The 27906-nt window shown below is 40.6% G+C and overlaps 1 protein-coding gene across 2 annotated transcripts in view; it reads left to right on the plus strand.

Annotated features, from left to right (window-relative positions):
* Positions 1–27906, plus strand: part of LOC122564812 — a 106343-nt gene that overhangs the window by 70757 nt on the left and 7680 nt on the right. For both annotated transcript variants that reach the window (XM_043720095.1, XM_043720097.1), the window contains exons 11-13: positions 2553–3534; positions 19696–19859; positions 21794–21860. In XM_043720095.1, the coding sequence (XP_043576030.1) occupies positions 2553–3534; positions 19696–19859; positions 21794–21860 (1213 nt within the window). The remainder of the gene's footprint in view (positions 1–2552; positions 3535–19695; positions 19860–21793; positions 21861–27906) is intronic.

The following is a 27906-nucleotide window of genomic DNA, read 5'->3' on the forward strand; positions in this document are numbered from 1 at the left end:
GTTTCAACAAAGCGCTACATATTTTCCGTAAAAAACCTTTGCTCTTTTATTTAAATCCTCTTACAATAAAGGCCAATGTACTCTACTTTTATAATTGGTTGCTGTGAAGACATCAGAAACAAAAACAGAAATTGATGGAAAAGCTTAACAGGTCTGGTAGATCTGTGAAGAGAAATCAGAGTTAATGTTTCGGGTCTGGTGACCCTTCCTCAGAGCGGCTGTACTAACACATTAACTTTCAAGGACACTCAAGTCCCTTTGACATCCAACACGTTCCAGCCCCTCACCATTTAAGAACAGCCCTGTTTTCACACCCAATATGAACTGTAGGTCAAGGAGAGTATGTACACTATGTACACCAATGTCAGTTCATTTGAATTTGTTCCTTGCCTACTGCAGGTTTGTGGTTAGTGACAGGTCATTCTCTCCATTGTAGATAGGCAGGAGGCTGCATCAGGAGGTGGAGAGGTCACTGTTTCAGGTGTAGAGGTATGGATAAGTGAACACAGGTAGAGGGTATCACCTGATTGGTCGATGGGAGGAATGAATCCGGTTGGTAGCTAAGTCAATCAGAGCAACAGAATGGAGAGGGAAGGGCTTTAGAGAGAGTTGGGAAAGGGGAAGGAAGGTTATTTGAAATTGGAGAACTCAGTGTTGAGTCCTTTGGGCTGTAGGCTGCCCAGATGAAAGATGAGGTATTGTTCCTCCAATTTGTGATCTGATTCATTGTGGCATTGGAGGAGGCCAAGGATGATCATGTTGGAAAGGGAATGGGAAAGGGAATTAAAATGGCCGGTGACTGGGAGGTCCAGTCGGCCCCTGATAGCCCGGCTGAGAAACGTGCTCTGAGTTTACACTCGGTCTCCCCGATGTAGCGAAGACCACATCGGGAGCACCTGATGCAGTAAACTAGGTTGGAGGAGAGGCAGGTAAACCTCTGTCTCACCTGGAAGGACTATTTGGGGCCCTGGATGGAGGTGAGGGGGATGGTGTACCGGCAGGTTTTGCATCTTTTCTGGTTGCAGGGGAAGGTACCTGGGGGTTCGGGAGGGAGTCGGTGAGGAGAGTCGGTGTGAACCAAGGACTGTTGAAGTGAATGCTCTTTGAGGAAGGCAGCGAGGGGTGTGGAGGGGAAGCTATTCTTCATGATGGGGTCAGGTTGGAGTTGGTGGAAGTGTTTAAGGATGATGTGTTGGATGCGGAGACTGGTGGGTGGTAGGTGAAGATAAGGGGGACCCTGTCTGTATTGTGTGTAGAGTAGGGGGGGGAAGTTTAGAGCAGTGGAATGGGGAATGGAGGAGTTGTGGGAGGTGAAGAGCTGTCTGGATGACAGAGGGAGGAAAAAGCAGGCTGTTCCAAATAGGTGGATGGCTGGGATCCTTGGGAGTGGAATGTATCCTTGTCCAAGCAGATGTAGTGCAGGTGAGGAATTGGGAGAACAGGATGGAATTCTACAGGATGCTGGGTGGGCGAAGGTGTAGTCCAGTAGTTGTGAGAATCTGTGGATTTATAGTAAATGTCCATCTGGAGATTGTTGCCGGAGGTGGAAATAGAGAGGTCAAGAAAGGGGAGGGAGGTGTCCGAGATGGACCAAGTGAACTTGAGGGCAGGGTGGAAGTTGTGTGCAAAATCGATGAACTGCTCCAGTTCAGCCCGGGTGCAGGATGCAGCATCGATGCAGGCATTGTTGTTTTAATTGCAGCATTTAATTCTTTATTCTTCTATCCACTGGATAAAATCCACCAAGCATCAAGTTAGAAACTGTTAACAGTTAAGCTCTTCATATCACAGATCAGCCCATCTTGAGCCTAACCAGTGAACACTTGAGAATTTCCATGCTTGCAATTTACTGTATTTGCAAACAGAACTTCCACCCTGAATCAAACAGTTCAGTTTGTATTACCAGAAATGTTTTCTCTTCAGGGATTGTATTTGGTACGTAGTTCTCTACATTTATATCTTCGCAAATCGCATACAATTTTGAAACAATGCATGTATCACTGGGATATTTCCTACCAGACGGTAGCAACTTTTGTATAGAAGTCTGGAATAGTGTTGCTGTGTATTTTGGAAGATGAATGCAATCGTGGAGATCAAAGTAGTGAGGCTTTTAGTTTGAATTATGTTTCAATGTTTCATATTATTTATTTGTGAACCGATTTCTTTGCTTCATCCTGCACATCAATGCCTTTCAGGGTTTACATATTTTAGAGTTTATTTATCCCATCGCTACATTTCTAGACAGTTACTGAAGATTGAATTTGCAGCTGTAAACCTGAGAGATTGCAATTAAATAGTGCAGCTCAGAAATTTGAATTGCAAATATGTATTGAAGATCTATTAGATTTAATATATTTTATGAAGGAGGAAGTGAGGACTGCAGATGCTGGAGAATTTTCGACTCTCTAATTTATGAACAACACTGTAAATTAATCACAAGTAATTCCTGGGCTGCTGCATGTTTGTTTTCTGTAATAGAAGGTTGTAATAATTTTCGTTCACTCTGCCCAAGAACATAGATGCCTGTTTTAATTAAATTCTATGTTTTTTAGCACCAGTGCAAGATCAGCTGACAGATGATTGTTCCTTAGCAGCATCCGACATCTCTGCTCCCACAAGTTTGGCACCAGAGGAACACACCGTCCATTCAGACATTCTGACAGCTATTGTATGTCCGTCAGTTTCAGTGAAGTCTAAACATCTGCATCATTCCTATTCTCAATCCTCAAGAGGAATCAAATTATTGCCTGTAACAGCTAGCTCAATAATATCACTTGACTCACAGTCTTCAGTCCCAGCAGCATTTGTAACTTTAAACATTGCTGTAACATCTGCAGTGAAACCATTTCCATCTGCAACAATGCTAACAGTGAGACCCTCTTCACCTTCAGCATTGGCAGTGGAGACACCTTTTCGATCTTCAGAAATGTCTACAGGGAAATTGTTTCCATTTCAGACAATATCCACAGTGAAACCCTTTCAATCTTGGGTAATATCTGCAGTGAAACCTTTTTCATCTTCAGCACCAGTTGCAAAGAGATCTTTACCATCTCCAGTAGCATCTACAATGAAATCTCTCCTATCTCCATCAATGTCTTCAGTAAGACCCTTGCCACCTCAGACACTGCGTACGATCCCAACAATATCTACCATGAACGCATTCCCAACTTTAACACCTTTAGCTCTAAGTTCTCCGTCCCTGGACATACCTGTCCTTACACAATATTCTACTCCAGTGGAAGTTGCTTTGAATCTTACGGATGTTTCCTCAACAGTGGGTGGCACAGCACTAACAAGCAATGTTAATTCTTCACTGGAGATATCTCGCTCAACAAATCCAGGAAAAGCAACTACTTTCACACAGGAGCAACTTCCCCTGTTAACAAGGAATTCCACTCTGCCATCACTGAGGACATATCTGCACTACTTGAGTAAAGATACGGCGAAGTATTCTTCAGAACCAGTTTGGAATTCTAATTGTACCACAAGCCAGCCATTTCATTCGTCAGCTGCAACCATTGGAACCAGTAAACGGTCTGTTCTTTTAATTCTACCTAGAATAAGGGGTGAGACTTTTATATAATTGGAAGGTGGTTGCACTCACTCCCTGAGTCAGAAGGCTGTGCCTTTTAGATGCACTCCAGAAACCTGAGAACATGATCTAGCCTACAATTCAGTGAGGTTCTGAGGAGTGTTGTATTGCTGTATGGGTTGTCTTTTGGATGACATGGCAAACTCATTGCTCAGCTACCCTTGCAGGTGGTTGTATAAGCTTTGTTGTTGCTCATCCAGAAAGAACAGGTATCTCCTGGTATGTTAGCCAACAATTCTAAAGCAACACTGTTGAAATAGATTTTCTGGTCAAGTACCTCTGTTGTTATGGGACCTAACTGAACACAAATAGATTGTTGCTTTTCCCGACACCACAACAGTGACTTCATTTCAAAAGCATTCGCCAGCTGTGAAGTACATAAGATCAAAATTATAAAAAAACATGGTTCTCTTTATCTGAACTTTGGGCTAATATCCATTAGCTAACTATAATGTTCACTGTCTTTGGTATTAATAAGATTAAAAATATTAAACATAGCTTCCCACACCTTCATCAGTGCCTGACGTTGCAGCGATGAAACTTTTCAAAACTTCCACAAGCTATTAATTAAGAAAAGTTCTATACTATTCCCTAGTTCTATTCCCTTTGGAATTAAATAATTGTATGGACAGAATGTGCACAAAAGTAGTTTTCTAAGTTTTTTGGGAGGAACGGCAAATAATTATGCGAGTTAGTTTTGTTTTAAGCACAGTGTTTAAATGTAACACACTCCCATTGTTATTTTGTTCAAGCAAAGTATTAAAAAGCATATGACTCCAAAGTAATTCCTGTTGTGGGGAGATGCTTAGAAATAGGATGGAGTCTTTTTTGAAAAATCTTTTCAAAGCAACTGTAAAATATACTTATAAGAGAATTGGATAAAAGAAATATTTGGAAGGTTATGAGGATAAAGCAGGGCAATAGAAATAAGGGCATAGCATTTTCAGAGAGTCGTCACGATATAGACTAATGCACAATGCACTTACTGATTTTCTGAGCTGTAACATATTTTTGAGTGAAATTGTAGAAATATGGAATGTGCTGCCTGAGAGGGTGGGGGTGGTAAGTATTCTTGTGATGTTTAAGAAGCATCTGGATGAGCACTGAAACTGCCAGGGCACAGTCAACTATGGAACAAGTGCAAGTAAATGGGATTAGCATAATTTGGTATTTGTTTGGCAGCACGGTGGCTCAGTGGTTAGCACTGTTGCCTCACAGCGCCAGGGACCCAGGTTTGATTCCAGCCTCGGGCGACTGTCTGTGTGGAGTTTGCACATTCTCCCCGTGTCTGCGTGGGTTTTTCTTTGGATGTTCCGGTTTCCTCCCACAATCCAAAGATGTACAGGTTAGGTGAATTGTCTATGCTAAATTGCCCATAGTGTTCAGGGATGTTGAGGTTAGGTGCATTAGTCAGGGGGAAATTTAGGATAATATGGTAGGGGAATGGGTCTGATGGTTTACGCTTTGGAGGGTTTGTGTGGACTTGTTGGGTCGAAGGGCATGTTTCCACACTGTAGGGATTTATGAAATAAACATGATGGGCTGAATGGCCCGTTGCTATGCTCTATGACTCATATCCCAATTGTTACCTCCCCACTACTGACTCTTTTTCTATGCCTTACTCTTGCACAACAGATATGTTTAAGCAGAGGAAAAATGAAAACAGGAATCCCACCCAGTCAAAGTAGTCTTTCCTGTTGTGGAAATGTCAACGATGGTTCACTGTTACAAATTGGTGACAAAAACGTGTGTTTTGCTGTGTTAGTACTTGGCATTGGGAAAGAAAGTTGCATCGTTAGTCATAAATTCTTTTCTGGAGAATTTTATAAGGTAAGGCTATGGGGAATTGGACTAATGAGGTTGTGTTTTCATCATGAATTATATAGTACAGGCAGATGGGCTGCGTGGTCCCCTTCTATACTGAAATGCAGTAGAAAGTTTCTACAACTGGTAAGGATTATTGCTTATGTAGTCAACAGCTATAATTTCAACATAAAGGATGGTTTGAAAAGCCACATCTCACTGATATAGCTGGACATTTGATTCCCCTTAATTTCAGGTCGTCTGTGGAAAGAAATCAGAGTTAACATTTCAGGTCGAGTGACATTTCCTCAGAAGTTCTGAGGAAAGGTCACTGCACCCAAAGCATTAACTCTGATTTCTCTCCATGGGTGCTGCCAGATCTGCTAAGCTTTTCCAGCAATTTCTGTTTTTGTTTCTGACTTACAGCATCCACAGTCCTTGCAGTTTTTATTTATAGTCCCACAAAGATAGCAAAGATCTTGTAACTACTTGAAATTGTCAGTCATCTGTGCATTCACAGCCCACCGTACCCCAATGTGAAAATGGTAGATTGTAGAAGCTGGAAGCAGCACTGGTACAATAATGACATCCTTCAGACTTATGTCAACAAATGCCAAACGTTTTACACCGGGAGGCACAGCAGACGTTTTTTCCCCAAAATTTGAAGAGCAAGGTATTTGAATGACTTGACAGCTTAATAGCTTCACAAACCTTAGTCACATTTTATGCACATACATATCTACTGTTAACAAATCCAAAGGGACTCTGAGCATTTTGAAAGCTAACTTTGACCTCTGCAAAGAGCTCCAGTAGATCTAGATCTCTTCCTCAAAATCATAAAACCAATAAATAATATTTCAGAATCTGGGAGGCTAAAACTGCTTCTGAGTGAGAGCAGCTGCACTTTACATAATGCTGCTATCTCCATAACTACATAACGTATGGATTCCAGTTGCCCTATCCTTCATCCCACTGAAAATAGTGGCAGATGGATATGAAGGTGTGACTGGTGCCAGGCCTGTTTGGCTAAAGCAAGGATCTGTCGCATATCCACAAAGATCTAAGCCAAAAGTTCCTTGTTGTAGACGCTGTCTTGACTCTTTTCTCTCTTAGCACAAGTGATATCTAAACTACTGAGGGTTTCCAAGTTTTTTCAGTTTCCATACCTGAGTGCGTTGGAATGAATTTACGCTATTTACTAAAGTAACAGAGCTCTTTTGCATTAATCCCAAAGTGAAAGGGAACTATTTTCGCCTTCATTAGCTGGGTGTTATTGGAAGGGCTATTACATTTATTGTACTTAAAAACTATTTAATCACATTAATGTGGGAAATGACAGAGTTGATACTCATTCAGGAAGAGGCTGACAGACATTCTTCTCCTTTACCATCCCAAAATTTTATGTATTGACATAGAAGTCAGTTTTCACACCTAATGACAGTCAAGGTCAGAAGTGGTACTTTTCCATTAAAGTTGTTTTGCTCTTTGGCACTGATTTCCTCTCAGCAAAGACAATTAATATCACCATTTTCAGGAAGGAAATTGAGAGGAACTGTTCCTCTGTATGCATTATTATTATTATTATTAATAATAATAACCATAAACCAGAGCTGTAGGCCAGGAGTTAGTTTATAAAAATGTGTGAACTTCCTGATGGTTTGATGATGCTTTGAAAATTATTTTATTTTATTATTTGGCTGGGAATGAGACAGTTTGCTTACATGTCTCTGGGCTCCCATTACTATGATAAACATTCTAACCCATTTCTCATATTGTGAGACCCTGCTATTCTCCATGACTCTTTGATATCTGTGTCAGTGCAGGGTGATTGACTAGTCTATCATGAATAATATGTGACACTTGTTATTACACACATTTAAAGCATTGCTTTGTGGAATATTAATCAATCTGGGATGGGGTTTCTGACTTTAAGGCCCAATTGAGAAGTTTGATACTTGAAATCACACAGGTTAGATTATTATCAAATTTCACATTTAATGCATTTATATAACCACAAACATAAAATCATCCATAAGCCAGTTCTATTAGGTAGATAGTAATAAAACACAGACATTTTTACTTTGCTTTCAATATTACTCTTGACGTACTTAAGCTTTGTATCAGCTTTTCTTAAATACATCTGTCATAGAAATATGCATTTTCTAAGCAAGTGTCTAGTCTACTATTTCTAAATAAATAGTTTTTTTTAATCATGGAATGTGACAAAAAAATCAATGTGCTGACTCATGTACTGGGTTTGTTAATTATGTATTGTTAAGACAGAGACTTGAGGAGTGCACCATTGCTCTCATACCACTAAAAGTATGGGTCACAATGTAAAACAAAAATACTTCAAATGATCAATTGAATAACAACGGGTTCAATTCCCGCCTCAGGTGACTAACTGTGTGGAGTTTGCACATTCCCCCCATGTCTGCATGGGTTTCCTCCGGGTTCTCTGGTATCCTCCCACAGTCCAGAAATGTGTAGGTCAGGCGAATTGGCCATGCTAAATTGCCCGTAGTGTTAGGTGAAGGGATAAATGTAGGGGAATGGGTCTGGGTGGGTTGCGCTTCGGCAGGTCGGTGTGGACTTGTTGGGCCGAAGGGCCTGTTTCCACACTGTAAGTAATCTAATCTAAACTCTTTCAGGTTTTAAATAACATAATCTATTAACAAGGTTTCTTAATGAACAGAATTATTGCTTTAAAATCAAAATGAAAGCGCATTCAATGAAGATGTATTAATTCCCTTCATATAAGGCATTGAGCACAGAATCTTTAAATATTTTTAAAGTAGAGGTTAAATTGGAGGAAAGCCTAGATAGAATAGGATAGACTACTGGTGAATCCTAATAGAGGTATAATGAGAGGTACTTTATGGCATCACAGTAATAGATACAAGTTACATTGACTAGTTCGGCATAATTACTGAAGCCTATCAGGAGCCAGAGGTGAGCATTTATTTCCATTGTGCCCTTGTACAAGAATGTCTGATACTCCATCCATAGACTGTTTTTTGATGGAGCTCAATGCATCTTCAGTATTAACTCTTTCACAACCATTGCTTTATACAACAGGTGTGGCTAGTTTTGTGGACCGGATCACCATCCAATATAAAAATAAATTTAAATCAATATTAAAGGTCACAGGAGTTCTGATAGCATGATGTAACTTATGTCTGGATTGCCATAATTTTTTGTGCTTGTTCGGCTGTTTCCATTTGGATTCTGTAGATAAAATTAATGGGAACAATTACTTTTAGGTTCAATTCTAGCCTTGGGTGATTGTGTAGGATGATTTGAGGATGTGACTAGAAAAGTTGATGAGGGTCGAGCTGTGGATGTGGTGTACATGGACCTCAGCAAGGTATTTGATAAGGTACCCCATGGTAAGCTCATTCAAAAGGTCAGGAGGAATGGGATACAGGGGGACTTAGCTGTCTGGATACAGAATTGGCTGGCCAACAGATGACAGCAAGTGGTAGTAGAAGGAAAATATTCTGCCTGGAAGTCAGTGGTGAGTGGTGTTCCACAGGGCTCTGTCCTTGGGCCTCTACTGTTTGTAATTTTTATTAATGACTTGGATGAGGAGATTGAAGGATGGGTCAGCAAGTTTGCAGACGACACAAAGGTTGGAGGTGTCGTTGACAGTATAGAGAGCTGTTGTAGGCTGCAGGGGACATTGACAGGATGCTGAGATGGGCTGAGAGGTGGCAGATGGAGTTCAACCTAGATAAATGTGAGGTGATGCATTTTGGAAGGTCGAATTTGAAAGCTGAGTACAGGATTAAGGATAGGACTCTTGGCAGTGTGGAGGAACAGAGGGATCCTGGGGTGCAGGTACATAGATCAGGTGTACAAGATAATGAGAGGCATAGATAGAGTTGATAGCCAGAGACTATTTCCCAGGGCAGAAATGGCTAACACAAGGGGTCATAGTTTTAAGCTGGTTGGAGGAAAGTATAGGGGGGATGTCAGAGGCGGGTTCTTTACACAGAGAGTTGTGAGAGCATGGAATGCATTGCCAGCAGCAGTTGTAGAAACAAGGTCACTGGGAACATTTAAGAGACTGCTGGACATGCATATGGTCACAGAAATTTGAGGGTGCATACATGAGGATCAATGGTCGGCACAACATCGTGGGCTGAAGGGCCTGTTCTGTGCTGTACTGTTCTATGCTCTATGTTCTGTGTTTTATTGCACATTCTCCCCATGTCTGTATGCGTTTCGTCCCACAATCCAATGATGTGCAGGTTAGGTGGATTGGCCATGCTAAATTGCCCAAAATGTCCAGGAGTGTGAAGGTTAGCTGAATTAGCCACAGGAAATGCAGGGTTACAGGGATGGGTATGGAGGGTGGGAGTGGGTGGGGTGCAATTCAGAGGGTTGGTGTGGACCCAATGGGCCAAATGGTGTGCTTCCACACTGTAGGGATTCTATAATTCTATCATTCATGAATCCTGCAGTTTTGATTAGCATAGTTTCACCATTATTTAGTTTTTACTGTAACAGTTTTGCTGGTTAATTCAATCGTAAACAGCGATATGTGCTTGGTTTGGTTTGCATTTGATTACCCCCCCCCAGATAGAAGAAAATGTATCGCTGAGTATTGAGAATCCTGGTCATTCTGTTAACTATTTGTTGTGATTTAAAGCATTGATTATTTTCTCAACGAGGGGCATTGTTCTGAAAATATCAGCAAAGCAACTGGGCAGTTTAAAACTCCTGAAGAAATTAAAAAAACAAGAGATTTTCAAATAATTTCTTTAGATTCAGAGGCTCCCACTGCCGTAAACCGTTCAAGGAAAGTTATTATTATTTAAGTTATTTATAAGCTAAGTTATTAACTGTGTTTTATATATATATATATATAATATTAGGGTTCTTGGTTACAGTAATTATCCTTAACATTCTCTAGTCTTCAAAAGTGGTCAGGCATCACATCAAGACATGGTTTAGCTTCATTAAACATTGAATAATCAAACAATCAAATGGTAATATGATACAATCACAGTAGAACTCAGTTATCCACAAAACAGATTTTTATATATATATATATATATATATTATATATATATAAAAATCTGTTTTGTGGATAACTGAGTTCTACTGTGATTGTATCATATTACCATTTGATTGTTTGATTATTCAATGTTTAATGAAGCTAAACCATGTCTTGATGTGATGCCTGACCACTTTTGAAGACTAGAGAATGTTAAGGATAATTACTATAACCAAGAACCCTAATTGAATAAATATTGCTGTTTATTTACTGAAAGATTACTGAGCTCTCAAGGATAGACTGTTGAATGGGTGGAGAGTTGGCACTCTCTGTGACAGAAGAAAACAGAGGTAAAATGACCAAGATGAAGAAGTTTGGCAAAATAAACTAAAACTGTAACTGGGCAAAAGTGAGGACTGCAGATGCTGGAGATCAGAGTCTAGATACAGCAGGTCAAGCAGCATCCTCTAAAACTGTAACTGGCTCATTATTATCTGGTCAATCCAGCTCTGAGATTTTTCATTAGATATGGACTTAAATAATATTTACCATTAGACATTATTGAGGCACCTTATATAGCTAATACAGCTTTGTTGATGGTTATCCTGATACCCTAAAGTGTGGGAGTTGTTTACATTTCTCATTTTCTGCTCTTGAGGAGATCCCCAGAACGCAATGTTCAAAAGCAAATAGACAATATGTAAAACTTCAAAATATTTGAATTATTATTACACAAAAGTAGAGCTCATGAGACTGGGGGTAATGTATTAGCATAAATTAAGGATCGGTCAATGGACAGAATTAAATGAGTATTTTTGTGATTGGCAGGTAGTAATAAATCAGGTACCATAACATCTATTGACAATTGATATCAATGAGTACAACGAGTATCACGTATCCAAGTTAAATGGAAATGTTAAATGGCTGTTATGAGTGTACAAAGTGGGCATTTTAAGGTGAGGTGAGTTAGAGTTTAATGTGGAGAAATGTGAATTTATTGACTTTAGAATTAAAAATAGAAAAGCAAAAATTTTTTTAAAATGGTGAAAATCTGGGAAATGTCATTCAGAGGGAAGTTTGTGGCCTTGTACATGAACCACAGAAGGTTAAAGTACAGGTACAGAAAGGAATAGGAAAGTAAATGGTACATCAGCCAAAGTGATTTGGAGTTTGAATGAAGAGATTTTATTGAAATGATGTAAGCTCTTGGTGAGATTACAACTAGAGTACGATAAACAGTTTTAGTCTCTATCCAAGAAAAGACAGAGGGAAAGTAATATAGTTTTACAAGAACAATTCCTGTTGTGAGGGGATTGTCCTATACGAGATTGTGTAGACAGGGCCTATATTCCTTGAAGTTTGGAAGAGAGAGATAGAAATGGCTTGAAACATATGAAGCTTAAGAATTTTATTTTATTGATGCTGGATAGATGTTTCTCTTTGGTGGGTTATCTTGAACTTGGGCTCACAGTCTCAGAATAAGGAGTTAGCCATTTAGGTCTGCAATGAGGAAAGAGTTATTCACAATCCTTTGGGCATCTTGAGAATTCTTTACTGCAAAGGGATACAGATGTTCAGCTGTTGACTATATTCAAGACAGATGTCTGGTTATACAGACTGAAGTGAAATGGGGCTATATGGGAAGTGGAATGATGTAACCCAGTGACTTACTTGAGCATTAACTCATGGTCCTGTATGAGCTCCTACTACTCTGCTATCTACTAACAATAAGGTCGGAGGACTGAAGTCCCAGACTCCCAGGATAGCTCCTTTAAGTGTGGGCTGTTAGCAGTTGACATGTAAGGATCCGAAAAATCAATGTTACTATGTTTTCAGGCCTTTGATAGCTTAAAGTTCATTGATGGAAACCATGATGTGGACAAGAGTTGGAAGATTTGCGCATTTTCAGTTTACATGAAGTGCTGTTATGATATTAAGAAATTGATAGTGACATTTCAGTATTACAGCTGTATTACACCTGGCCAATCAGAATTCCAAACGTAACTCAGGCCGAATATCCCACTCTATCAACAACGAAACACAACTACCTAGTCGCAAATTTTAAAGACAAATGAGAATAAAGAAAATGCATAAAATGAAATATCCTTTTGAATACAAATCTAATCATGAAGATGTGGGGCAGAATCTTCCCAGCTCCTGAACAATGTGGCCATTAGTAAATCAATTGGAAAATAGGGTAAGATCAGCAGAGCTGAGATTTTTGACATTGAGAAGAAAAGTTGTTTTGAACAAGATTTGAACAGCGAGGTGAGAATCTCACTAGTGAGCAGTAAGAGACTTGCTTGCATTACTTTGCATTCAGGCTCAACTCAGTTATCTATTAGGCGAAAGTGGGTACTGCAGATGCTGGAGATTAGAGTCAAGATTAGAGTGGTGCTGGAAAAACACAGCAAGTCAGGCAGCATCTGAGGAGCAGGAAAATCAACGTTTCAGGCAAAAGCCCTTCATCAGGAAATTCATGATGAAGAGCTTTTGCCCAAAACATTGAATTTCCTGCTCCTCAGTTACCTATTATCCCACCTGCCAGATAGAAACTAGATAGTGACATTTCTGCCTCTCTGACACATGCACACACTGTCTCTTTTTTTGACACAGTCTCTTTTAAAAAATGAAGATTGCAATATGTTTACAGGACAGGTCGATAACGATAAACTATTTCCATTGGTCCAAGGGGTTGTAGAGATTGGGAACTCTCTTTCACAAACAGCAGTTGATGCTAGATCAATTGTTAATTTTAAATCTGAGATAGATAAATTTTTGTTAAGTAAAGGCATCAAAGGATATTGGCCAAAAGCAGGTATATGGAGTTAGGCCACAGATCAGCCATGATCTCTCTGAATGGTAAAACAGGCACAAGGGGCTGAATGGCCTACTCCTGTTCCTCGATTCCTATATTGTCCCATTTAACCCTGTGACTGATCTGTACTTTATTTGGCCTGTTTTAGAATATTTCCCTGTGGTTTCATTCTATATACACAATGCACAAACTTGTAAGGGCAGTGAAATGTTCTATTGATCCCCAGTTTTTAAAAAGATTTTCCCAGCTGTTGGGAGAAGCAGTTAGCATTTAGTCTTGTGATCTTTTCTGACACCTTTGTAAATAATTTTCAAGGAAAGAGCTAGATTTAGGAAACACTGTTGACTACAGTGTCTAGACTAGATTGTAACAGCTCTTCCTGCATCACTACGATTAAAATGGAAATCTATTCAAATGGATAAGGGACAGCATTACAGCGGTACTGAGGGAGGATATTCTCAGAAATACATCCAGGGAAGTTATTTGGGTGGAACTGAAAAATAAGAAAGGGATGATCACCTTATTGGGATTGTATTATAGACCCCCTAATAGTCAGAGGGAAATTGAGAAACAAATTTGTAAGGAGATGTCAGTTATCTCTAAGAATAATAGGGTATTGGTAGAGAATTTTAACTTTCCAAACATAGAATGGGACTGCCACTGTGTTAAGGGTTTAGATGGAGAGGTATTTGTTAAGTGTGTACAAGAACATTTTCTGATTCAATATGTGGATGTACCTATGAGAGAAGGTGCAAAATTTGACCTACTCTTGGGAAATAAGGCAAGGGAGGTGATTAAAGTGTCAGTTGGGGAGCACTTTGGAGCCAGCGACCATAATTCTATTATTTTTAAAATAGTGATGGAAAAGGATAGACCAGATCTAAAAGTTGAAGTTCTGAATTGGAGAAAGGCTAATTTTGACGCTATTAGGCAAGAACTTTGGGGGCAGATGTTCGCTGGTAAAGGCGCGGCTAGAAAATGGGAAGCTTTCAGAAATGAGATAATGAGAGTCCAGAGACAGTATATTCCTGTCAGGGTGAAAGGGAAGGCTGGTAGGTACAGGGAATGCTGGATGACTAAAGAAATTGAGGGTTTGGTTAAGAAAAAGAAGGAAGCATATGTAAGGTACAGACAGGATAGATTGAATGAATCCTTAGAAGAGTATAAAGAAAGTAGGAGTATACTTAAGAGGGAAATCAGGAGGGCAAAAAGGGGATATGAGATAGCTTTGGTAAGTAGAATTAAGGAGAATCCAAAAGGTTTTTACAAATACATTAAGGGCAAAAGGGGGAGAATAGGGCCCCTCAAAGATCAGCAAGGCGGCCTTTGTGTGGAGCCGCAGAAAATGGGGGAGATACTAAATGAGTATTTTGCATCAGTGTTTACTGTGGAAAAGAACATGGAGGTTATGGAATGTAGGGAAACAGATAGTGACATTTTGCAAAATGTCCATATTACAGAGGAGGAAGTGCTTGCTGGCTTGAAATACATAAAAGTCGATAAATGCCCAGAACCTGATCAGGTGTACCCCAGAACTCTGTGGGAAGCTAGAGAAGTGATTGCTGGGCCTCTTGCTGAGATATTTGTGTCATCGATAGTCACAGGTGAGGTGCCAGAAGAATCGAGATTGGCTAACGTGGTGCCACTGTTTTAAGAAGGGCGGTAAAGACAAACCAGGGAACTATAGACCAGTGAGCCTGACATTGGTGGTGGGCAAGTTGTTGGAGGGAATCCTGAGGGAGAGGATGTACATGTATTTGGAAAGGCAAGGACTGATTAGGAATAGTCAACATGACTTTGTGCGTTGGAAATGATGTCTCACAAACTTGATTGAGTTTTGTGAAGAAGTAACAAAGAGGATTCGTGAGGGCAGGTCGTGATCTATATCGACTTCAGTAAGGCGTTCGACAGGGATCCCCATGGGAGACTGGTGAGCAAGGTTAGATCTCATGGAATACAGGGATAGCTAGCCATTTGGATACAGAACTGGTTAAAGGTCGAAGACAGAGGGTGGTAGTAGAGGGTTGTTTTTCAGACTGGAGGCCTGTGACAGTGGAGTGCTACAAGGATCAGTGCTGGGTCCACCACTTTTCATCATTTATATAAATGATTTGATTAGATTAGATTCTCTACAGTGTGGAAACAAGCCATTTGGCCCAACCAGTCCACACCAACCCTCCAAAGAGTAACCCACCCAGACCCATTTCCCTCTGACTAATGCATCTAACACTATGGGCAATTTAGCATGTCCAATTCACCTAAACTTGCACACCTTTGGACTGTTGGAGCAAACCCACGCAGACACAGGGAGAAAGTGCAAACTCCACACAGACAGTTGCCCAAGGCTGGAATTGAACCTGGGACACTGGTGCTGTGAGGCAGCAGTGCTAACCACTGAGCCACCGTGCCGCCAAATCAGTTAAAGATCAAAATCTCACTGTTTAAACTTCAAATGTCATCTACAAATTGTTCTTTAAACTATGCAGCCCACCATAAATATTGTAATTAAGAGAGGCTATCTGCACATCAGAGAAGCTTGTTTCATTTTCTGATCTGCCACTAATTCAGAATTGTTTGGAAATAGCTTAGTTTGGGAAGAAGAACAGCTATATAGTGAAGATTCCAGAATGGCTAAAGTCCAAGTATATTCCCAGAGCTGTCTAAATTTGCCTCCCCATTAAAATGATGACTCCGAGTCAGAGTGTTGGAAGTTAAGGCATTGATACTAGTTTACATTAAGATTGAAAATATGATTTTAAATGTCTGGAACTATCCCCCTGCTCTTTTTTAAAAATTCCATCATGGAAAGTGGGCAATGCTGGCTGGGCCAATGTTAATGCCTATCCAGAGATGCCCAAGATGGTGGTGGTGGTGTGCTGTCTTGTTTAACCACTGCAATCCACTTTGTTCTACAAAGGAAAACTCTCGGAACTTCGGCTCAAGAAGGCTGATGATACTTTTGTACCAAAATAAATATGGAAATTTTGTAAGCAGGATACATATTGTTTTAAATAATAACATCTCCTTTATCAGATGTATGAGGAGGAGAATAGAATGCAAGAATAATTTCTCACCACATCCTCAGCCAAGTACTTTAAGACTCTATAAAAAGAATTGCACTTGATCAAATTCAGCCTGCCATTAAAAATACAAAATTAATTTCAATCTATTTTACTAAATGTTAATTGTCATTCATATTACATTGCAGAGAAGGACAAAAGCAGAATACGTAAAACTTTGAGAATCATGTATTTACCTTAAACGATCTGGCTTTGGTTTCCTTAAAATCTTCTTCTAACATAACACCTGCACATACTACAGAATTAAATAAGACTATACATTCATGAGAACTCATTTGTTTCAAGTGGATTTTCTCCTTAGAAACAGATTTGAGCTATCAAAGCGGTTATCGAAAGGGAAAATCGCCACATTAATAACTGAATATTTGAGCAAGTTGAGGCTGAGCAGAAAGAAATTTCACACGACAAGGCACATCATGCAGAGAAATCCAAATTTGGGCTCTTTCAGGAACTGATGCATTGCCCTTCGAGGCAATTCTCAGGAAAATGTAATTACAAATTGGTGGATCTCAATGTTTTCATCGAGAGGTAGTGCAGTTAATGGCCCAAGCAAAGTTAACAAAGAGGTTTTGAGTTATCCATTAATTGCAGTCCACTGCAGATGTATCAGTTAGTAGCATCAGTAAGCTTAAAACCAAATCTTGAAATATTAGTTTAATCCAAATTAAAAATCAGAAGATGAACAAAGACAAAGACAATGCTGGTCTTATTTCTGGCCAGGTGTTTAAATGTTAAGTCCTCTCTCCAATGGCAGTCAACACTGGGTCATCTTGAATCTTCATCCGAAAAGCAATATCATTGAAAATCAGATGCGGGCATCGCAGGCTGAGCTAGTATTTATTGCCCATCCTCAATTGCTGTTGATGATATAGCGAAATGCCTTATTGAACCACTATAGTCCCATATCCACAGTGCTGCTAGAGAGTTCCAGTGATGTGTTCTAGTGAGCATAAGAGGTAAGTTTGCAGATGACACCAAAATTGGATGCGTAGTGTACAGCGAAGAAGGTTACCTCAGATTACAACAGGATCTTGATCAGATGGACCAATGGGCTGAGAAGTGGCAGATGGAGTTTAATTTAGATAAATGTGAGGTGCTGCATTTTGGGAAAGCAAATCTTAGCAGGACTTAGATATTTAATGGTAAGGTCCAAGGAAGTGTTGCTGAACAAAGAGACCTTGGAGTGCAGGTTCATAGTGCCTTGAAAGATGTGTTGCAGATAGATAGGATAGTGAAGAAGGCGTTTGGTATGTTTTCCTTTATTGGTCAGAGTATTGAGTACAGGAGTTGGAAAGTCATGTTGCGGCTGTACAGGACATTGGTTAGGCCACTGTTGGAATACTGTGTGCAATTCTGGTCTCCTTCCTATTGGAAGGATGTTGTGAAACATGAAAGAGTTCAGAAAAGATTGACAAGGATGTTGCCAGGGTTGGAGGATTTGAGTTATAGGGAGAGGTTGAATAGGCTGGGCCTGTTTTCCCTGGAGTGTCGGAGCATGAGGGGTGACTTTATAGAGGTTTATAAAATCATGAGGCGCGTAGATAGGATAAATAGACAAAGTCTCTTCCCTTGGGTGGGGGAGTCCAGAAGTAGGAGGCATAGGTTTAGGGTGAGAGGGGAAAGATATAAAAGAGACCTAAGGGGCGACTTTTTCACGCTGAGGGTGGTACGTATATAGAATGAGATGCCAGAGGATGAGGTGGAGGCTAGTACAATTGCAACATTTAAAAGGCATCTGGATGGGTATATGAATAGGAAGGGTTTGGAGGGATATGGGCCAGGTGCTGGCAGGTGGGACTAGATTGGGGTGGGATATCTGGTCGGCATGGATGAGTTGGACCGAAGGGTCTGTTTCCGTGCTGTACATCTCTATGACTCTGTGACTGTAGACAGATTACATCAAAATATATAATATGGAAATCATTTGGGATTCTCAAAAGACTTTATTGTTTCTAATGTTAAGAAAATCAATCACATAAACCCATTGATTCCTAATCAAAATTTGAAACTTTTAAAAAAATTAATTCACAGGTTGTGGGCATCACTGGCATTTATTACATTGACAAAAGGACAATTAATAGTCAACATTGCAATGGGTCTGGAGTCACATGTAGGGCAGGCTAAGTTATGATTTCCTTCTGTGTAGGACATTAGTGAACGAGATAGATTTTTGTGACAATCAGTAGTGGTTGTCGAATTGCCATTGGGCTAACCTTTTATTCTAAATTTATATTGCGGGCAAGTGATGGCCTAGTGGTATTATTGTTGGACTATTAATCCAGAGACCCAGGTAATATGCTGGGGCCTGGCTTTGAATCCTGCTACAGCAAATGGTGGAATTAGAATTCAATACAAAACAATTCTGGGATTAATTTTACCATCTGCCATGGTGGTAGCTGAACCTCTGCCTCCAGTCCATGATCCTATTAGTACAGTGACATTAACATTACACCCCTGCCTCCCACAAAGAGGTGCTATAATTATAACAGCCCTCTCCAGCAGGAATACACAGATGGATGGAACTGAAATGACAGGACATTGCAGGTCCCTGGTCAGAAGACAAGAGTCTCCTCCTAAGTCTATTGTCCTTTTGTTTTTAATTGCACTATGATCTGCGGACTCTTTTCAACCTTACTCACCTCATTTTCTGGATCCCAAGAACTTTCAAGATTTGATTTGCAAATTTTCTTCTGACTGAAATCCTACAATTCTAGATGAATGTTTACTCAAATCTTGCCATGTGAAAACCGGACTTGTCAATGAACTGGCCTATCCATAGGAAATCTTGAAACGTTCATTTTAAATTGGTGAATAAGACAATACTGAAATTTTACAACATTTTATGAAAAAAAAATTTGCATTTACATTACAGATTTCACAAATCGAGTGTGTCTCAATGATCAACAGACAATGAAATATGTTTGCAAATGCAGCCAGTTTGTTCAGATCAGGCGCCCAAAACAGCAGTGTGACACTGATTAGGTGATCAGTTTGACTGAGATTGATTGAGGGGTAAATGTTAGTCTGGATACCCGGGAGAATTCCCCCGCTCCTCTTTGAACCCTTGATGTCCATGTGAAAGGTCGTGTGGGACCTCAGTTCCACACCTTTAGTTGAATGATTCCACCTCCAACTGTGTAACATTCCCTCAGTACTGCATGGGTGTGCCTTCTGAGATTGTGTTCAGCTTTTGGTGGGGGCTCCAAACCTACAAGCTTCAGAATCAGAGATGTGAGTGCTACCACTGAACCAACCCTTTTATGGTTTTCTGTAATTTTAATGTCAAAACTCTACTTGGTATACTTGCTCTTGTTTAATGTCTGTGGCTTCTAACATGGGTTACGGTAGAACCTGAATACATATGGTTCTGTTGCTGAATTGATTCTCTTTCTTTTGGCAGGGGGGGAACAACACCAAAGGAGTCCTCTACATATTTTGCTCTAGAAAAGCATGATATTCCTGTTGTGGTGGGCGTCACAATTTCCCTTACAATGATTTTTATTACAATGTGCGTCTATTCTGTAAGGCAGAAGAAAAACGAGAGCAAGGAGACACAACGACACTGTAAGTGCTGAACTGTTTGCTTAAGCAAACTGCTTCACTTGAGGAATGTAGACTTTTGAGCAGTGAGCAGGCAGAATGCATGCATGGGCTATCTGGGGTGAAGACTATGGGCTTTATCTATCTGAGGCCAGTGAGCTCCCCTCTCCAAACAAGTATCCAAAGACAGCTCACTTGCTTTAGACTGGCACAATATCTGGTGGGAATAAGATCAATCACTAGAAGTTTGGCAGGTTTCTTGCTGGATGGAAATAGCCTAAAGTATTTGTGTGGGGTGAGAGACAATTAAACATTTTAAGTTGTCCACTTTTGACTGAACAGCTTTCTCCAAGTAGACTACAGAATCCCTTCTGGGTCCCAACTGCACAACAGGAACTGAATTAGCATAAATTCATAGGGTTACTGCAGTAGAATGAAAAAGAGCACAATGCTTAGATGACTCTCATTTTGTACTTGTGGAGTGAGTAAAGTTCTCCATTACTGAAGACCCGTTTTGAACCTTATTGAACTGCTGAAAACTTAAATGTTTGACCCTTTGTCACACTTAAGTAAGATTGTTAAAGCATCATTGATCTTTCAGAGAGGATGTTAAACTCTGCTTTTGCCCAAATGTGAAGATCCTGCTTGAAGGACGGTAGATATATTTCTGAGCTGTCCTGGTTTTGGTGATCATTTAACTAACTGGTCACTTCAGGAGTGCTTTCTTTACCTGAATAGCAAGTATTTGGTCACGATCTGGCAAGGATCTATGTAACATATACTTTTCCATGGCTATTTGCAAGAATCAATGCTTAAATATGCACACATAGAGTCATAGAGATGTACAGCATGGAAACAGACCCTTCGGTCCAATCTGTCCATGCCAACCAGATATCCCAACCCAATCTAGTCCCACCTGCCAGCACCAGGCCCATATCCCTCCAAACCCTTCCTATTCATATACCCATCCAAATGCCTCTTAAATGTTGCAATTGTACCAACCTCCACCACTTCCTCTGCCAGCTCATTCTATACACGTACCACCCTCAGCGTGCAAAAAGTTGCCCCTTAGGTCTCTTTTATATCTTTCCCCTCTCACCCTAAACCTATGCACTCTAATTCTGGACTCCCTGACCCCAGGGAAAAGACTTTGTCTATTTAATCTATTCATGCCCCTCATAATTTTGTAAACCTCTACAAGGTCACCCCTCAGCCTCCGACGCTCCAGGGAAAACAGGCCCAGCCTGTTCAGCCTCACCCTGTAGCTCAGATCCTCCAACCCTGGCAACATCCTTGTGAATGTTTTCTGAACCCTTTCAAGCTTCACAACATCTTTCCGATAGGAAGGAGACCAGAATTGCACGCAATATTCCAACAGTGGCCTAACCAATGTCCTGTACAGCTGCAACATGATCTCCCAACTCCTGTATTCAATACTCTGACCAATAAAAGAAGGCATACCAAATGCATTCTTCACTATCCTATCTACCTGCAACTCCACTTTCAAGGAGCTGTGAACCTGCACTCCAAGGTCTCTTTGTTCAGCAACACTCCCTCGGACGTTACCATTAAGTGTATAAGTCCTGCTAATGATTACAGTTTTAAAAACAAGAGAAAGAATAGTATTTCATAAATCTTGCTGTTGATTTAATTAAATAAATCAGACATCCCTAAAGCATTGAAGCTAATGAAGTCATGTTGACATGTAGCCACAGTTGAATTGGAGGTTGGAATGTGAAATCCCTTGCCAAAATTAATTGAAAGCACAATAATAAATTGGTATCAAAGCAAATGACTTGGGGAAATTTATTTATTACTTTAATTTGTGCTTATTGCTCCACCACATCTACACTAAGGAGGGATATGACAGATTTATGTCCATATGGATCAATTCCAGAAATCAGCCGATACTGTTCTGAAATTCCATTTGACAACTGCATCCTTCTGATTCCTTTCAGTGCTGCGTAACTCCAGAATGTCATGCCAGAACAGAGATCGCTTTGAGATGCAAACACACGAAAACAGGTACAGCAGTACATTTAATAATGAGTCCTGACCTGATTAAATTCTAAGAATATAAGCATCATCTTGAGCCCATGTGCAAACCAGAGCAGGGTATAATTTCAGACAAAAGCCTTGCTGTAGCAACATCACATTTCACACTGTGGTGTGTCCAAAGTGTGAGAAAAGCAGCTACCAATGTGTAGAATTCTGTCACCATTAAACTCTTTCTGACCCAGGAGCAACAACCTTAAAGGGACAGGCTTCCAAGCATTGCTGTATATTAGCAGTAGACTAAGATTTTGTGTGTGATATTCCTTTTTATTTTGACTTGTCATGGGTAACAATAAAAGGAAAAATCTTATTAATCATGACTATGAAATTAAAATGTCCAAGTTTTTAAAAACAATAAGATGTGAAAACTACTAAGACAACATATTCTTGAGATATAGAAGCAATAGTTATAGATGTCTCTGCACAGCGAAGTCATAAATTGTTCTGGATTCTTTCAACACCAGTCCCTGACATTGAACTGTTCATTCAGAATCAGAAACCAGGGATAGGTTTAAGAATGACTGTTCTTTCAAGATTTGGAGATGCCGGTGTTGGACTGGGGTGTACAAAGTTAAAAATCACACAACACCAGGTTATAGTTCAACAGGAAGCACTAGCTTTCGAAGCGCTGCTCCTTCGTCAGGTGGTTATGGAGGACACAATTGTAAGACACAGAATTTATAGCAAAAGTTTACACTGTGATGTAACTGAAATTATACATTGAAAAATACCTTGATTGTTAAATCTCTCATCGCTTAGAATGACCATGTTAGTTTCACTTCTTTCATATGTAATCACAAAACATTTTTTAAAAGTTACATTCTCAGGTTAACTTTAACAATTGGTGTCAGCCCGGATAATGTGTTGAAGGTGTTAGCCCCTTGTGTGCTGCTGTCTGTGCCATAATGTTCAGACTGACCTCCTCAGGAGACAGACATGTGCTGCAACCAACAGGGTAACCTTCATTGTCCAGTAATTACCAGGAGCTGAAAAACTATGCCATGTTCTTTGTGGTCTGAAACACATTGTCAATGAGGATGAGCACCTCACCAAGACCTTCCCCACACCTTCACTGCTTGCCTTTAAACAACCGCCAAACCTTAAACAGATCATTGTTCATAGCAAACTGCCCGGCTTTCAAGACAACTCCATACAATCCTTTCACGGTAGGCACTGCAAGACGTGTCAGAGTGTGGACATATCCCCATTATGCGTGGGGATACCTCCCACCATGTACGTGGCAGGTATTTATGTGACTCATCCAACGTTGTCTATCTCGTACGCTGCAGGCAAGAATGCCCTGAGGCATGGTACATTGGGGAAACCAAGCAGAGGCTACAGCAATGGATGAATTGGCACCGCATAACAATCAACAGACAGGAGTGTTCCCTCCCAGTTGGAGAACACTTCAGCTGTTCGGGACATTTGACCTCGGACCTTTGGGTGACCATCCTCCAAGGCGGACTTCGGGACAGGCAGCAGTGAAAAGTGGCCGAGCAAAGGCTGTTAGCTAAGTTCGGTACCAATAGAGAGGGCCTCAACCGGGACTTTGGGTTCATGTCACACTACAGGTGACCACTATTGCACTATACACACACATAGACACTGCTATTGCCATACACATACACACTCCTATACACAGACACACACAGACACTCACATGCTCCTACAGACACAAACACTCCCACACTCACACACGCACCCTCTCACAGACTTAGACCCCTTTACACTCACGCACACACATATACACTCTCCCTCACACTCACAACCCATCCCCCCCCCACAAACACACACACACACAAACCCACACGCACACATATACATACACGTTTGTGGGGTGAATTTGTACTTGCAGAGTTACATTGTACTTTGCTCAAAAATTGCATGAATCCATGAAAGATTCTGTTAATTCATTTTTTAGATTAGAATCAGTCTAAACATTATGGCACAGACAGCAGCACACAAGGGGCTAACACCTTCAACACATTATCTGGCTGACACCAATTGTTAAAGTTAACTTGAGAATGTAACTTTTAAAAAAAGTTTTATGATTTACATATGAAAGAAGGGAAACTATCATGGTCATTCTAACAGATGAGAGACTTAACAAACAATCGAGATATTTTTCAATGTATAATTTCAGTTACATCACAGTGTAAACTTTTGCTATAAATTCTGTCTTACAATTGTGTACTCCACAACCACCTGATGAAGGAGCAGTGCTCAGAAAGCTGGTGCTTCCAATTAATCTGTTGGACAATAACCTGGAATTGTGTGATTTTTAACTTTGTTCTTTCAAAGATCATGTACAAGCAGCAGGCCAAATGCTATCCTTCTGTGCTGTGTCTTTCCATGATCCAATTACTGTCATTCATAAACAGTAAACAATTGATACAAAGTTGTTTAATTTCAAGCTTCTAAATGGAACACATGGAGCAATGATTTCGAGGTTTTCATTCAATAAAACCCAGAGTGTCTGCAAGTATTCTGAAGAGTAACCCTTGCACACATCTGTGATATGTGTGAGTCTAAGGTCTGCTGAAGTCCATGGTACTTGGATAAGGAGACATTGTCTTGCAGCGAGAGAATACAAGATCTGTGTTGGGCAGGGAAAAGTTCTGAAGCTTTAAATAGCTCAGTAGAATTGAGTTGAAAACTTTTTAAAAGGTGGTTTCAATGAGTATATTTTAATGTACTCCTTTTAATACCTATCATTACACCAATGTGGAGCCAACAGAAAGTTAGAAAATAAATTGTTAGGAAAACAATTTGTCCTGGTTAGGAACAGGTTCCATTCCACTACAATTAATTGCTCCTATCTTATTCCAATACAAGTTTGGGATACAATTTGAATTTTATTCGGTACATTATTGCTGCTATTGAAGTAATTGCATCATGACTATTGCTGCTGTTCCCTTCCGCTCATGCCTATGTATGGACAAGTAGCTAATACTTCATTAACTTGGTTGAGAAAGTGACATTACTTCCCCAACCTATGCACTAATCCAAACGATCATATTAATCTCTGATTTGCCCTTTTGTTTCTTACAAGTTTTTAATTCCATGTTACCTCCATTTAGCAAATCAATGGTTGAATTTAGGAACCTTTTCAACTACATGATGAAATGTATTTCACTAATAAGTGAAGAGGCTGTGTTCTCAGTATGTGTCACAATTTCACCTCTGCCGAATGTATTGCATGCCTCTTTATGATGGGATAAATGATTTTTGGTTTCATTTCTTTTTCCTGATCACTTGCCCTCAATTCCTTCCAGACAATCCGTGTCACTGAAGGAGGAACAGGATTACTTGTGCCATTGATTGGTTATCGTGACTGAGAATCAGTTGATCAATGGCTAGGTTATGAGGGGGGTGGGGGGTGGGGGAGGGCTGCAATTTTCTCCCTACCTGAAATCCTTTCCTCCTATTTACCATACTCTTGCCCACTCACTCAACCTAAGTAAACTTGAAGCCTCTTTGCACCCTCCTCACATCTCACATTTAAACCTACCTTTGTATCACCCACAAACTTGGGAATATTATGTTTGGTCTCCACATCCAAATCATTGATCAAGGGGCCCAAGCACTGATGCTAGTGAGCAACGGTGGTGGAGGGAGTGGAGGTTTGTGGATACGATACAAAATTAGCATTTGGTGCTTAGTCCTGAAGTATGGCTGGTATTTTCTTCACTGCCTGCTGCACTTGCTTATTTACTTTCAGCATCCGGTGTACAAGGACATCCAGTTGCAACTTCTCATTCCCAATCTTTTGCCAGTCAGTTAATAATCTACCTTCCTTTTTTGCTATCAAAATGGAGAACCTGTTTATCCACAATACACGTCTTCTGTTACACATCTGCCCACTCACTCAACTTGACAAATCATACCAAAGCATCTCTACATCCTCCTCACGGTTCACCCTCCCACCCAGCTTTGTGTCTATTTTACTAATGCCATTGAATCTAATTGGAACATTCTTCTTCCAAGAAGCATAGCAGTGCTCCCAATGGGAGACCAAATGAGCTGTCAGGTTAAAGAGGGAAGAGCAGAATAATAATGGAATCCTAAATAGTAGTGGAAAAGGTAGACAAGGGAACTCATGAAAAGGTTTTGACTTTCGATCAGGCACAGATTTATTCCTGTCTGTAGTTCATCTCCTGGCAACATTGTCATTCATCATGTATGGGTAGAAAGGTCACTTAGCATCTTGACACAGGAAATAGCTTGGACCTGTATATTTAGGTTCATTTTGCAATTGTCATAGATCATCATAGAACCCCTATAGTGTGGAAGCAGGCCATTTGGCCCATCAAATTCACACCGACCTCTGAAGAACATCATACCCTGACCTACGCCTTTATGCTTTCCCTATAACTCTGCATTTCCCATGGCTAACTGACCTAGCCTGCAAATCCCTGAACATTATGGGCAATTTAGCATGGCCAATCCATCTAACCGCACCCCTTTGAACTGTGGGAAGAAACCAAAGCACCTGAAGGAAGCCCACACAGACATGGGGAGAAAGTGCAAGATCCATACAGACAGTCGCCTGAGGGTGGAATTGAACCCAGGTCCCTGGCGCTGTGGGGTAGCAGTGCTAACCACTGAGTCACCATGCTGCCCAATAATAAATAAAAGTCTCCTTGATTTTGTTGGAACTTCCATCTGCTGCTATGTAACTGGGTCTGAAAAAGTTTAGACCATGTTCCATTTTCTCTGCTGCCTTAGTGTGCCTGAGAATGGACAGTGCAAAGACCAAATAAACTGCTAATTATCGCAAATACTGCATCATCTTTTACATTGTTAAATAAGATAGAAGCGATGAGGAATTTGCAACAGTAACAGTATGTGATGGATGGCAGTTATAGGAAGGGGGAAAGTCTCAGGTACAGTCACTTGGATGGGTTACCTCCAGGAAGGGTGAGAGAGGTCAGCACCTTGGGCAGAAGTCTTTTGTGGATATACCCATTTCAAACAGGTATGCTGTTTTGGAAAATGTAGGGGCTGATGGATTCTCAGGGGAACGTAGCAAGAACAGCCAAGTTTCTGGTATTGAGACTGGCTGTAATTCAATGAGGGGTACTTCAGCTTCCAAGAGGTCAATTGTGTTAGGGGATTCTGTAGTCAGAGGTACAGACAGACGTTTCTGTGGCCAGCAGAGAAAAAGCAGAATGGTGTATTGTTTCCCTGGTGCCAGGATCAAGGATGTCTCAGAGAATGTGCAGAATGTTCTCCCGGGGGAGAGGGGCCAGCAGGAGGTCATTGTCCACATTGGAACCAACAATATAGGAAGGGAAAAGGTTGAGACTCTGAAGGGTAATTACAGAGAGTTAGGCAGAAATTTAAAAAGGAGGTCCTCAAGGGTAGTAATATCTGGATATCTCCCAGTGCTATGAGCTAGTGAAGGCAGGAATAGGAGGAGAGAGCAGATGAATGTATGGCTGAGGAGCTGGTGTATGGGAGAAGGATTCACATTTTTGGATCATTGGAATCTCTTTTCGGGTAGAAGTGACCTGTACAAGAAGGACAGATTGCACCTAAATTGGAAGGGGACTAATATACTGGCAGGGAAATTTGCTAGGACTGCTTGGGAGGATTTAAACTAGTAAGGTGGGGGGTGGGACCCAGGGAGATAGTGAGGAAAGAAATCGATCTGAGACCGGTACAGCTGAGAACAGAAGTGAGTCAAACAGTCAGGGCAGGCAGGGACAAGGCAGGACTAATAAATTAAACTGCATTTATTTCAATGCAAGGGGCCTAACAGGGAAGGCAGATGAACTCAGGGCATGGTTAGGAACATGGGACTGGGATATCATAGCAATTACAGAAACATGGCTCAGGGATAGACAGGACTCGCAACTTAATGTTCCAGGATACAAATGCTACAGGAAGGATAGAAAGGGAGGCAAGAGAGGAGGGGGAGTGGCATTTTTGATAAGGGATAGCATTACAGCTGTGCTGAGGGAGGATATTCCCAGAAATACATCCAGGGAAGTTATTTGAATGGAACTGAGAA

This window comes from Chiloscyllium plagiosum, chromosome 30, assembly GCF_004010195.1.
Source record: "Chiloscyllium plagiosum isolate BGI_BamShark_2017 chromosome 30, ASM401019v2, whole genome shotgun sequence".
Lineage (NCBI taxonomy): Eukaryota > Metazoa > Chordata > Chondrichthyes > Orectolobiformes > Hemiscylliidae > Chiloscyllium > Chiloscyllium plagiosum.